Genomic DNA, 13,878 nt, shown 5'->3' on the forward strand with positions numbered 1-13,878 from the left:
CTAATCCTCCTCCTGACTGGATAAACGCAGGACTGAACCCACATTAGTTAATACTTTTGGATGGACATCTTGTCTCTCCAGATAAACAATATCCTCTGTATATGGCTGCATGTAACATTTTTTTTTGTTATGATTGCTTGATCTATAAAAGGTGAGGTAATGGGGGGAAAAAAATTAAAGGGACGGTACACCCCAAATCAAAAATGCATATTTTTCCTCTTCCCTGTAGTGCTGTTTATCAGTCTAGATTGTTTTGGTGTGAGTTGTTGAGTGTTGGAGATATCAGCCATAGAGATGTCTGCCTTCTTTTGAATATAATGGAACTAGATGACACTCGGCTTGTGGTGCTCAAAGCACCAAAAAAAAAAAAACATTTTAAAACTCAACAGCAATGTCTCTTTCCAGAAATCACGACCCGAGGCCTGTACTACAAAACAGGAACTGGAGTTAGAGGTAACTTCAGGGTTAACTTTGGGTTTTCAGTATTACAAAGCTGGTTTTCTTTTTACTGGGATAAATCACTGTGGTAACTTATGTTGATGAACTGGTTGACTAGCATTGGATCACACCCTGACGTCTGACCAATGAGATCACCGAAGAAAGAAGTATCCATAGACAAAAGTCCAGAGTCTCAGGTTAAAAAAGAGGAGCCTATATATTGTTATAGGTCAGTAGAATCATTTCATTCTACATCCACCCTTAGGAACAGCTTATTCCTCTTGAGGGTCGCAGGATAGTGCACAGCTGACACTGGGTGAGAGGCAGGGAACACCCTGGACTATTGCCAGACTATCACAGGGCTACCAGCAATTTAGAGTCACCAATTAACCTATCCCCAACCTGCATGTCTTTGGACTGTGGGAGGAAGCCGGAGTATCCATAGAAAACCCACACATGCAAACTCCGTAAGGGCTCCCTCCTGGGATTGAACTAGAAACCCTCTTGCTGTGAGGCCACAGTGCTAACCACTATACCATAAAGCCCCCATTTCATTGGCCCAGGGCTCTATTTCCACAGATCTGAAACAGAGCAAACAAACGGAGAGATTGTTTACAACACTAAACACGATTTTAGTACTGTTTAAACTTTAGTCAGCAGTGATCGCTGACATTGCTGCTACTTTTACACTCTGATTCATCACTGCAGCTCAAAATAAAATGAGACACCTGTGTGATAAGAACTAGGAAATAAATATTTCATTAGAAAAATAATCCACACACAGTTAATTGGCTGCTGTTATTATAAATGCCACATTTCCGTCGGATAGACCTCATCAGTCATTAACTAGGCTACTTTTCTACCCTTTACTTGAGCAGCAGAAACAGTCTGGTGTTACTTTAATGTGTTTCATGTGACTATTCATCATCATCATAGCTCAGTGATACCTTCACGTAATTTAAGTCACAGCCGATGGTAACTGTTTGGATAGTATTTTCAAGGTTTCTACATTTTCCCTTCTAAGATTACAGAGTATCATTTACATCCCACTCCACTGACGTTACTGTCTCACAGTCTAAGACACTTTTGGTACAGTTTCATCTCATACGAAGCAGCCGACTTTATTCATGGTTCTGATGATGTCGCTCGTACTAAACACCCCCGCCTCTTTCACATGAATGCGCTCGCGGCTGGATAGGAAAACCCAGAGCTGACTGAACTAACCGATAACCAGCTTTGTAGTACCGGTCATCCAGACGGCCAATGTTAGGGTTAGTCAAACGAGATAATGAAAAGACATCCTGGGTAAGTTGAACTGGCTTCGTAGTACAGGCCTCTGATCCCTCAAGATAATCCACAGACGTTGTTGTGAGCAGTTTCATGTAGGAACTATTTTCAGTCTACCAAACTACACAGAAGGAAGCGTGCATCTACTCATGGACGAGAGGCTTGTGCTCAGGACAGTGCGAGATGTAAACATTGATGGCGTCCTCCTCTGCTGAGCTATAAGGTTAGCTAGCTTAATAGTGCTAGGTGAGCTAGCAGTAGATGCATGCTTCCTTCTGCATGGTGATACAGTTGTCAGGTGTAGTTTGGTAGAAAGAAAATAGTTCCTATATGAAACTGCTCACCAAAAGGTCTGTGGATCTTGAATACAGGGTCGTGATTTCTGAAAAGATACATTGCTGTTGAGCTTTGAGCACCACAAGACGAGTGCCAACTTGTTCCATTATATTCAAGAAACAGGAGACATCTCTACAGCCGATATCTCCAACACTCTGCGACTCATACCAAAACAATACAGACTGATAAAGAGCACTACAGCTAAGAGGAATAATGTGTACTTCTGATTGTGGGGTGTACTGTCCCTTTAATGCTGGTTTTGTCCAACCTACAGTCCAAAACCCAAAGGTTTTTTAATTAATATTACACAAGACAAAGAAAAGCAGCAAACACTCATTTGAGAGGCTGTAACCAGGTAATGTTTTGCATTTTTGCTTTGAATCAACGATCAAAAAAGCTGATTAATAGTAGTTAATCGTCTAAATGTTTCAGTTCTACTTGTGTATATGATTTATGTAAAACAACTCAGGAGAAAATGTGACACCTACTGTTACAAATTAATCAATGGTATAAAATAAAAACAAGTTAAGGAGAAAGTTGTGGTGATTTCTGGCAGCAAAGCAATTTAATATTTAACTAAATGGACCCTCTTCAACTTGTATGGGGAAATAACTCCCCCGAACTCTATATAATTTATCTCTATAGTTTGAATCCTTAAAATAATCCTGATTTAATAGTCAAGAAATGTGACCCACTGCTGAACCTGCCCTTTGTTTCTTTCAGTCAGAGAGTACAGTATGTATAAAACATAAAACATGTAATTAAAACACGAATACCAAGACATAAAAGGCAAAAATTTATTCAGTCTTTTAACAGCGATAGACAGCTCAGTTATTTCTAAAATCAATTTGTGAAACAAACATCTCTTTATGTGAACACATTGCATTTATTCAGTAGGAGGGGGATTTGAAGTCGAACGAGTCGAAGTCGGATCAAAGTGGAACAGGAGATCAATAAAACATCTGTAATGACACAGCTGTGTTGATTACTATTCAGAAATTCACATTAAAAACGAGACACATTTTCCCTTTTCAAAATTGGCAGTCTTAGAAAAGACACGGACCACAAACGGCCTGCAGACACACATGCAGTGGTGAACAGCCCCGAGTCGAACCCCAGACTCACAGGCTGTGAGAGACTAGCAGATCGATACGAAAGGAGGGACAGACTGGTAGAGTCGTTTAAAAGTTAGCACACCGAAGGACAAAGACCCACTGAAACACCCAAAGGACAGTCTCTCTCCTAAGACCCCCCGCCAACTTCAAGTATTCCCTCCAGCGCTTGCATCACTTCAAGTATTCCCGCCGTGAACTCCAAACCTTCAAAATCATCACCACTTCTTAGGTTTACAACATAAGCTATGATATAAGTGCACTCAAAAGTCATCTATACATAGAAAAATAATAACAATACGTAGCAGTAATAGTTATAACAATCACTTTCATTTTATACACAACCGTGACGTTAAATCACTTTATACCGTGGCATCACATTCCCCGCCCCCTGAGTGTAATGTTCAAGTTTAACCTTCTGTAGCTACGGAAACGCAAAAGGACCAGCAACCTCGGTTTGGTTATTTAAATAACATTAGCGATCATTGACGACGGCGATAATTAGAATCTGAGTAATTATGCCTTTCCACAGACCGTTGTGCTTGTGTGTGACGGATGCGTTATATACAAGCTGCTGATCGATCATGTGCCTCTGGCTTCAGTCTGTTCGCTGGTGTCAGACACTGACAGCCTTCATCCTGCAAAATAAACACCAGTGTTAAGAAACAGACATGGTAAAAAAAACAAAACAGTGCAGTGTGATGTATTGACAGCTCTGTCTGCGACAAGTTTGAGGAGTGACAACAGAACACACGCTCAACAATTAAAACTTCACTTGTAGACAGCATCACAAAAAACAATGGATGAGCAAGCCAAGCATTAAGCACATTAGCGATTCAGTTAAGTTTAGCTCAGCTCTGAAAAGGTGTCACTTTCACCCACCTCAGTATCGCTCCTTGGGCAGACCCTCTAGCTGCCTCAGGAACCGGCAGCGATGCAGCTCCGGCATTTGTACAACTTGGGGTCATGGGTGCGGATGTGGCTCCGTACATTCCTCAGTCGAAAGAACGTCTTACTGCAGAGCTACACGGCGGAGAGAGGGAAGGACAAAGGGAGGCAACGGAGAGACTTTGAGTTATACTGGCAATACAAACGTGGCACAAATGTGACACAATTGTGGTTTGACATTCTGAGAAATCTGCTTTTGTGGCAAGGGTTAGATGAGAAGACTGATAAAGCTCTCAGGTCGGTGGTATAACGCTACTGGCAGACGTACAATACAGTTTATTGCATCGATTTCAAGACTTTGCTTCTCACCTTTAAAGCCCTTCATAATCAAGCCCCTTCCTACCTGTCTAAGCTCGTATCTACACACCCTCCTGTACTCTTAGATCATCTTCTGAAGTCCAACTCACATCACCATCTGCCCCTTTGGCTACCACGGGTTTTAGAGCCTTCAGCCATTCTGGAACTGTCTCTCCCATGACATTCGCAGTATTGACTCCCTTTCCACTTTCAAATCCCGTCTGAAAACACACCTTTTCAAGCTGGTATATTCGGTCTGATTTAATGGCAACACACATTTTGAGACTCACACTGATGATGATTTTATACCTACTATTTATAATTACGATTTCTGTCAAGTCATTTAAATAAGTTTTATTGTATATTGCAGAATTGTTTGATTTTATGATCTATGGATACGTTGCTGCTTCTTTTTTTTTTACTGTCTTGTAAGGTGTCTTTGAGTGCTTTGAAAGGTGCCTATAAATAAAATGCATTATTATTATTATACCTCTGGCACTGTGACCCTGGAGTAAGTATAAAGTGGAATAAAAAAAGAAATACTAAACTCAAATACAAGTACTTCATAAATGATCGACCCTAACTTCCTCCACCCCTTAGCTACTGTTGCTAGCTTGGAAAAGCTTCACAAAAACGAAACACAACGATGCCAGTTCCAGTTAGCTGGGCGCCGCTTCAAGAAGCCAACAGCAAGGACTACAGTATGAGCTGGAAGGATATACTCATGTGGATGACTTTTATGAACAAGTCAAAACAACGCAAACTGAAGCAGTCATTCAGATCTCAACGAGAAAGGAGAAGCCACATGCTCTTTGCGTAACATTAGAGACTGAGGATAACAAGACTATCAGGCAACATCTCTCCTGCAATGCGTGACATGTGTCTCCTGACTGAGGCCATGGTGCTGACCTAAGCTCCATTCACACGGGACTAACATTACAAGGGGATGTCATGTGATTTAGAAATTAGCTCCCCATGATTGTGTTTCATGTGTCGTATTTGCACAGGACAAGTGATGCATGTGTTTTACTCAAATTTACTGACATTATCTTCGGTGCACAGTCATTTGTAACTCCACTTTACACAATACAGAAACTCTACACAGTACCACAAGCAGTGATGTACAGTATTAACTTCCATAAAATCAAAAAAAGTGGGGTGAAACAAAACCAAATATGCCACACATTATCATCCACCTCATCAGCTTTCAAGATTTTGCTATTCTGATAGATTTGAGCTTGTTTTTTCTCTGAATGGGTCTCTGTGCTAATTGCCAGCGCAGCCTGCATAATTTGTGACTGGAAAAGAAAACAAAAAAACACACAACACAAATACGACCTGAGATCACCGAGATGCCGATTAGCATGGGATTAATATTATCACATGACCTTTGTGCTTGGCAAATGCAGTGGGATTTTGCAGTGAATTTTACCTTGAAATTAAGGACATGGCAGACTCTCACGGGATTACGATCACAGACGACCTCCGCCATTATTACAAATCACTAGGGGTCCCCAAGTAACTGTCGAACATTATATTACTTCAGGGTGGCATAAAGCCTTACAGAAATAAAAGAAACAAAAGGATGTAATCCAGAAGGCCAACGATAAATCATGTCATCTGTCCTTTTTTTAAATCCCTTTAACGTTACCACAGATATAAGAAGGAAGCAAACCTGTCTGACACTGGTGATCTGACATTAGACCAACATTAACTCCTCTTCGCTAGCTAGTAAGCTAGCATTTTGCTAACATTAGCTAACATAAGGTGTCACTATATACAATGTAATGTTTCCATGAAGACTGAGGCACATCTTTTAACCAATCTTCAAAATTTGTTATTTGTTTTTTAACGCAGACGAACCTAGCACATAGTAAATCTAAGTATAATCGTAAAGGCGAAAGTTGACCGAGGTTCTGCAGAAGCTTGCTCAACTCTTGTTGAAGCACAGAGTAAAAAGAGGACGGACTTAGGAAGAGCTAATTGTGCTCAGACTCATCACTTAAGTAAATTTACTCCAAGTTTCAAAAGTCTGCTCTTCTGAGCACCAAGTTTACTCAGAAGAGACATATTAACTGTCTTGAATCTCACGACACGATTACATTTCACTCTAAATCACGTTAGATTGCTTAACCGGAATAAAATCTGCAGATTATTGGTGCTCCAGGTCATGATTTTCTATCCTCCAAATAGTGTGGATGCAGGTTGTTAAGGTTCAAAAAAGCCAGTGCTTACCGGACATGGCCAGTGCTTGCCCTCGATGTGCCTGAGGCGATGCATGATTAGAGCGTCGCAGTCCTTGTAGGAGGCTGAGCACTGTACACAGGCATGGGGGGCTTTTGGGGCATTGGGGACTTGACTACGAGGTCCTCGGAGCTGCTTTAGCCTTGCCCGACGTACGGCGTCCATCATAACACAGCTCCTGCCGCTTAGAGGGAGTTTACCTTGCTGCTGGAGATGCAAAAAAAAAGATGGGGGACAGACAAATATGGAGGTTACACAAATTTTGCAGACACAAGATACATGATATTCCTGCAAAATCAAATGATGGAAGTGAGCAATGACGAGCTAAGCAGTGATGAATGAATGACTCCAACTGTTTTTACAGACTTTCAATTATACTATAGCAACAGCTAGAAGGCGACATCAGTGATTTTCTACCCTAAATATTTCGTAGCCATCATCATAAATCACTACTCTCCCTTTCATCTACCTTTGGTATGGTCCGTTTGGCTTTTGACCCAGCAGATTTGGCCAGGTGAAGGGTGCCGTTTCGGGAGTTTGGCCTGGGTCTCTTAACCTTGCTTTGGCTCACGCTCCTCTCCTTCCTCTCCTTCTTCACCACAGGCAGGGTGGGTGGCCCTCTGGCTCTCAGTGCCCTGTGGGGGGAGTCCTCCGCTCCAAATTTCTCCCCAACTTGTGACACAGAACGAGTTAAGCATATATCAACGCTCTCCTCCTCTTTCTTCAGTCCCGCCATCGGCCCTCCTGCTGGTCGACAGAAGCTGAACAGAAAGCCTGAGTCCAGTAATTTGATGGGGGGCTTGCTCTGGCGCTTGCCCAGGTCTGGGGAGGGAGGATCAGAGAAATGTGCAACTGGCACGGGATCTGCTGGCTCCTCTTTGATGACTTTGTACAGGGGGTGGTTGTAGATGGACGGTGGAGGTGCGTGCTCTGCAAACTGAAGCCCACCAGGTTCATTAACCTTCACTCTGGGTCTAGTGTCCATGACCCCTACTTTCCTCCCCTCCTCTCTGGGCTTACACTTTGTCTTCTCCACCTCCCTCGTAGAGCCCTGCCTGAGCTTGGCCTTCGCCGCTGGTCGGCTTTTGTTGTAGCGCAGTGTTTTTACAGTCTCTACGGTGACCTTATTTCTGGCCTGTGTCCTGTGCGGAGGTGGTGATTTGAGAGGTGTGTGACTGCAGCGATTGTTTGATGAAAGAGGGAAACCTGAGATAGAGTATTGACTTGGTTCTGACTTGATCCTGACTGTGTTTCTCACTAGAGTTTTGTTGGTGTTACGTCGCAAAGGCTGCTGGGCAGCAAGGTGGGCGCTGTCACCATTCCTCACTGACCGTCTGAGTTCCCTCCCCCCGAAGGAAGGCCTGGACGCAGGCTGGAACATGTCTGGTAACACGCCTTTACTCCGCATGCTCCTGTCACTTGGAGGAACAGGTCGCTGTACGCTCTTTGGCCTCTTTGCTGTCATCTGCTCCGTGCTGACTGGGCCCACAGGCTTGCCCTTTACTGACTTGCTGAGGAGGTGACTGTTGACGGGGTTACAGAGGGGAAGTGCCAGTGTCACAGCCCCAAATGCTAGTCCTGGGGAGGTGGAGCGTGGTTTTCGGCGCTTTGTCAGTGAATAGTTGTTGGCCTTCAGCTTCCTCAGTCGTTTCTTTTGTCTCCAACCAATCAGATCCTCTGGTCTGGGGAGGAGGGCAGTCCTTTGTAATCCAAGAACATTCATCAGCTTGTACTTCTCCTGTGCTCTTGCATAATCCTGTTCATCCTCTCCAACCTCATCTACTTCCTGCTTTACCCTAGCAGGACTACACCCACCAATCTTTGTAACCCTTGATCTGGAGGTGCGGGAGAGCTGGGTGATAGGGTGAGGTTTTCTGTTTCGTCGAGGGCTCTCTGGCATGGGTAGCAATCTCTGAACCTTCTTGGCAGCCCCCGGAGTGGAGCGGAGAAGACGGGTGTTTGATGGTGATATACGCAAGTAGTTCTGTGATTGTGGGGTGCCCATGGCGTCTCGAGGTGTGGAAGCTTTCTTAGAAGAGGGAGATTTAAAGTCCATGAGCTTCATCCTGTGCGATGGGCTCAGAGGGAGTCCATTATGGCCTTGGGATTTCGGTGTCCTGCGCAAATTGTGCCTTGGACTTCCCTGTAAAGACTCATCAGATGCATCCAGCGTTAGGCTGAAACCGTCGTTCATACTGTCCTCGAATCCCAAACCTCTTTTCCTTTTGCCTTCCCTCTGTTGGTGGTGCCGCTCGTGACATGCTGAGGAAAAGCCCTTGCCAGGATGGAGCCGTTGTTCCTGCTCTTTAATGAGAGCGGAGCAGGCTTCCACTGCAGGCCACATGCCCAGGTGGCGGGCCATGGCGATGACTTCAGGTAGGTCCTCTTGGCGGACGCACAGAGTGGAGGAGTAGGAGAAATCCAGCAGGGACAGTAGGCTGTCCTCACTAAAACCTGAGAGGAAAGAAAAGGAACGTTAATTAGATATGCTGAACTCCGGTCAATCAGTGAGTGAGATGAAAGTGACTGTGTAAACAGAGGATCAGAGAGACAGCAGGCAGAGTGGGAGCAAAGTGTAAACACAATGGTGGAGACAATATAACAACTGCTTTAATCAGGGCCACTGCTACTCCTGTCTGACGACACACATCAAAGACATACGTTAATGAAAAGGGGGACTATAGCTGTGTCCCAATTCAGGATCTGGATCCTCCAACGCAGAATTTCTAGATTAAAAACGTCATACCAAACTAACGAGTCAGACCTGTTTCAAAGGCCTCCTTTTGTATCTACAGCTCTCAGTTTCCTACAACCCATTGTTTGAATGCTAATGATAGATGAACCTTGTCATCTCAAGTCATGAACTGTCACGTGACTGCATTTATACAATGTCTTTGCATTCAGTTGGTAATCAGTCACTGATAAATGTATCACATGAGCTACTAGGTTGATTGGAAAGCCTCTAGATAACTCCTCTGTTTGTTCTGATATGGGCATGTTAATCACAGGAAAATTACAGAAACAATCTTGACTACAATTAAATGTATCATTACCTAGAGCTGCAAAGATCAGTCAAGTACTGGATAAATCAATTTTCTGCAATTTTCTGTCAATCAACAGAAAACTAATCAGCAACTATGTTAATGATCAGATAATTAACTCAATCAATTTTTGGCTGTTCAATACTATGTGTTCCCTTTTCATACAGACTGTAATCAACGCTTTATTGAACTGCCGGATTCTGCACGGGTTTTGGTGGGACATTCAGGGCGACAGCGACATTAACCCTTTGAGCTAATGTGTGCTAAATATGCTAACAACGGATCAGAAATGCATGATGACATTTTTTGCCAACACTAAATATCAAAGGCAACAGACTATAAGTTCTAAGCGGAGGGAGGAAGATAACATTATCTCGGAGCCTGACCAGGCAAAGCCTCTCACTCCGGGCAGCTGCCTCCGTCTAACTCAGACTTTTATTTTTTCATGACATTTTGCAGAGAAATTGATGATAAAATATTCTGGAGATGAATTAATAACAATTTAGTATTGTGAGGCGCTTCGATTAACAATTTTCCTGGTGACAAGCTGGCAAATATTGACTTAGAAGTTAAAGAGGAACAGTTTAATGACCAATGCATCATTTTTGGGGCATTTAAGGACATGGTTCAGACTGAGTCAGGTCTTAACATCCAGATTCAGACCCAACACTAAGACACCGCTCAAGCAGTGATGTATTCTGTATCAGTTTGGCCTGTAATCTTACCAGTGAGATCTATGTCTGCCTTCATGCTCGAGTCCATTTCTGTGAAGATTTCTTGGAAGTGATCGCTGACGGCCGCCAGGACAGCTCTGTGGGCCGAGTACGATCGCCCGTTCGTCCGCAGTGTAATGTCACAGAAGAGCCCCGCCTCACGCTGACTCCTCAGCTTGCTCAGCATGTCAGCGCTGTGTGACACTATCGTCTTTGTGACACATCCTCTGCCACCCAGCTCCTGAGAGGCACACGACGGCAAGACAGAAGCAGACAGAGAGGCATCATTATAGGAATACAACGTGTGAGAAAGCACTTGCAGGAGACATCCAAGTGCGAGAGAAGGATTAAGTGAGAATGAGAGCGAGAAAGTGTGGATTAAAATGTGTGAGATACAGAAATATGAGACACTGATAAAAATGAAGAGAAGCTTCAAGTTTGATAGAAGCAAAAATTAAAACGACATCTAGACAGTATTGTATACCTCTGTTTTCTTGGTGCGCTGGCTTTGACACTCTGGACAGCTCAGGACGAAGTCTCTGATCTGGAAGTACATCCCTGTGAAGAAAATACAGACAATAATATTATTTGATCAGATGAAATGTCTGTTGAGGGTAGAGAGATCATACAAGAGAAAGGGCTTTCATGTTTTGTTAAATCTTTTAAACGGATCCTCTAAATGTGTGCTTGATTTCTTCTTAGTGGAGAAAATACATTAAATCTTTTAGCTAAAAAGTTGTTCCGGGGGGGATTGGACTCTTGGTCAGTTTGATATTTGGTAAACCTTGCTTTCAGGAAGATATCAATTAAAAGGGATAGTTGGGACACCCCTAGTTTGGAGACACAGGCTGGAGTCCAACAGAGGCTATGTAATGTACTGCTGTGTATGGGGTTAGCAACAAAACATATTTTAGCCACCTGAAAAAAACAATATCAGTTTAAGTGTACGCTATATTGAAGGTATTTTCACCGCTTTACCTTTCCATCAGAGAGCCGTTCCAACGGGGAAGCTGTTAACAGCTTCAGTTCCTTATCTATGCTCTCATTAAAGCCACCAGACTCCATAGAAAAAAACAGGAATTATAGCTTGCTGAACATGGGAGCTACTGGTTTACCACTGCCTCAATCAGTTACTTAGTTTGTGTTATTGTGTAACTTTGGTGAACCCGACTAAGGGAACTAACCAAGGCAAACACCGAAGTCACACAATATCACACACACACAAAAGTAATCAAGGCAGCAGTAGACCAGCAGAATCGCTGCTTTTCTCAATAAAGTCTGGCTTTGAAGAGAGTGATATATAGCCTTCATTTTCCTGTTAGATATCACTGACCACAAGGTAAAGTGAAAATATTCTTAATACAGTACACACTTAAACTGTTTTTTATGACTTCTTTTAGGTGGCTATAACACATTTTTTTTCAGACCCCTCCACAGCAGTACATTGCTTAACTTCCTTCTCAGACTCCAGGTTGCCTCTCCAAAGTGGGGGGTGTGCCGACTGACATCTACTCTAATAAATATCCTGTCTTTAGATAAGTACCCCATACAACTACCCTTCAGAAAATCTGAACTATCCCTTTAAGGGGTATAGGCTTCAAGAAGTGTCATAACATATGGGAGGGTGTCAAAAAACATCCAAGAAGATTAAAGCTTTGGGTAAGAGAGAAATGTGTGTGTGGTCTGTTGGGAAGGGGGAGCACCTGATACAAGAATCATCTGTACCAGGAAGAAATTTCTTCAGCCTGGCCCTGAAATAGTGGATCCTGTAAACCACTTTAAACTGAATATGGCTTGATAATAATATTAATGGGTCAAACTCCAGCAACACTGGCTTTAGAGTCTGATGAAAGCCACAAGCTTGATTAGAAAAGTCTGGACCATAATTAACAGCTGTCAATCATGTGTAAGTTACTTGATCATTGATTGATTCAATCACCACTGTATAGCTGTTCCACTTCCTTACAGTAAGACATGGATACACTCAAGATAACCAGTAAGAAGTTGGTTTACAGAGTCGTGAGCCACATGCTGATCTGTGAAGTCACATGAAAGGCAGCCAGTGATGTTAATACCTTCCCACCAGTAGTTTTCAGCCACGCATTTGTAGGTCTCCTCCATGGAGAGGTGGCGCTGGCCAAGCCGCCGCCGGTGAAAGGTAGAGACGGCCTCATGCCTCCGGTCCTCATCCAACACCTCCCTGTAGTTGATGAAGCCCCTTTCCAGCTTCTTGCGGTACAGAAGCCCGTCTATCATCTCAAAGTTGGGCGAACACCGTGCGGGAAGTCCACGCCCTTTTGAGTTCCCGGCTGGCTCCATCTCTCCAGCTGTCTCTCTGTCTCCATCCAACCAGGGTTTGGACGGACAAAATGACTTTGTGTTGGTGTAATGAGAATTGGTGTGTGTGCAGTCGCTTGCCATTTTTAGACGCTTTTTTTATAGTCTGGTGTGAAACTTTGTCCAGGCTGAGAGGTGCAGCAGCCGCTTCCTCTCTGGAGCAATCAGTCCGGTGCTGTGTGCCAAACTTTACGCACCGACCTGAAACAAAGTCCACGTGGATACGGTGACAGCAGACAACAGAGCCCCTAAAAGTCCCAACAAAACACTCTGACACCCTGCTAACAGTCTAACATATCCGATTTAACGGCTACAAATTAGCTTATTAGCTAAAAATGAACCGTTACGTCGCTCATAATGGTTTACAAAAGCTTGTTTATGTCTTTTATAACAACAAAAGAAAGTCGCCAGCAGATGGGAGTCAGCAGCATTTCACAGGAGGGTCCTGCTTTGTAACCTAGCTGTCAGTGAGGGCATCACTTCTCAACGGGCAAACAGTTGTGGCTAACATCCCTAAAATATCAATACACTTCCACTTTCTGTTTGGGGGAGCATTTGGTCGTATCTCTGCACACGTTTGCGGTTTCTATCGCTACGCAACATCAACAGAAATGTTTCCCTGTCCATCCGAGTGCGGATACTAAATGCAGCCAGGAGACTCTCGCGCCAACAACGCCGAGCCAAGTGATGTAAAGTCACCAGTTACACCGCGACCACGTAAACAGGCTTTCACCGCCAACCGCTCACCAGCAGCCCGTCTTCCATCTATTTCAGGCGTCGGGAGTGGCCTCCGGAGCTGGATGACGGCGGGCAGCCTCACCTCTGGCGTTAACTTGAGATTTCTTTTCGCCAACTCGAGTCGGAAGCAACATGATGACGCAGCTATCAGCGCAGCATCGCCACTTGAACGACCTAAAAGCGAGGTTGTCTCCGCGAGCTGCCAGAAATGTTGCAAATCACCACGAGGTCCTCTCAAAAGCGGCCCAACAAGCTCCGGTTACACACCCGACATAGTTCATACCGCTCTCGTTGCCTCAAAGCCAGTCCGGCGGCCGAATTATCCAATTTTTTAAACTCGTAACCTTCTGTTTGTTGCTAATCAGCAGCCTAACCGAGCCAAGTGTT

At 43.9% G+C, this 13,878-nt stretch overlaps 1 protein-coding gene across 2 annotated transcripts; it reads right to left on the reverse strand.

Moving 5' to 3' along the window:
- Nucleotides 1–2,844: 2,844 nt before the first annotated feature.
- si:dkey-229b18.3 (uncharacterized) lies at nt 2,845–13,878 on the reverse strand. Of its 2 annotated transcripts, none has more exons than XM_050048891.1 (7): nt 12,492–13,878; nt 10,901–10,974; nt 10,429–10,657; nt 7,132–9,116; nt 6,654–6,866; nt 4,056–4,196; nt 2,845–3,811 (listed from the first exon to the last, which is right to left on the reverse strand). In XM_050048891.1, exons 1-6 carry the CDS (start codon nt 12,835–12,837, stop codon nt 4,092–4,094), a joined length of 2,952 nt encoding a protein of 983 aa, XP_049904848.1. In that variant the 5' UTR covers nt 12,838–13,878; the 3' UTR covers nt 2,845–3,811; nt 4,056–4,091. The 2 variants fall into 2 exon arrangements, with proteins under 2 accessions (XP_049904848.1, XP_049904847.1); XM_050048890.1 differs by having other exon boundaries at nt 6,654–6,869.

This window comes from Epinephelus moara, chromosome 7 (assembly GCF_006386435.1).
Source record: "Epinephelus moara isolate mb chromosome 7, YSFRI_EMoa_1.0, whole genome shotgun sequence".
NCBI classification, from domain to species: Eukaryota; Metazoa; Chordata; class Actinopteri; order Perciformes; family Serranidae; genus Epinephelus; species Epinephelus moara.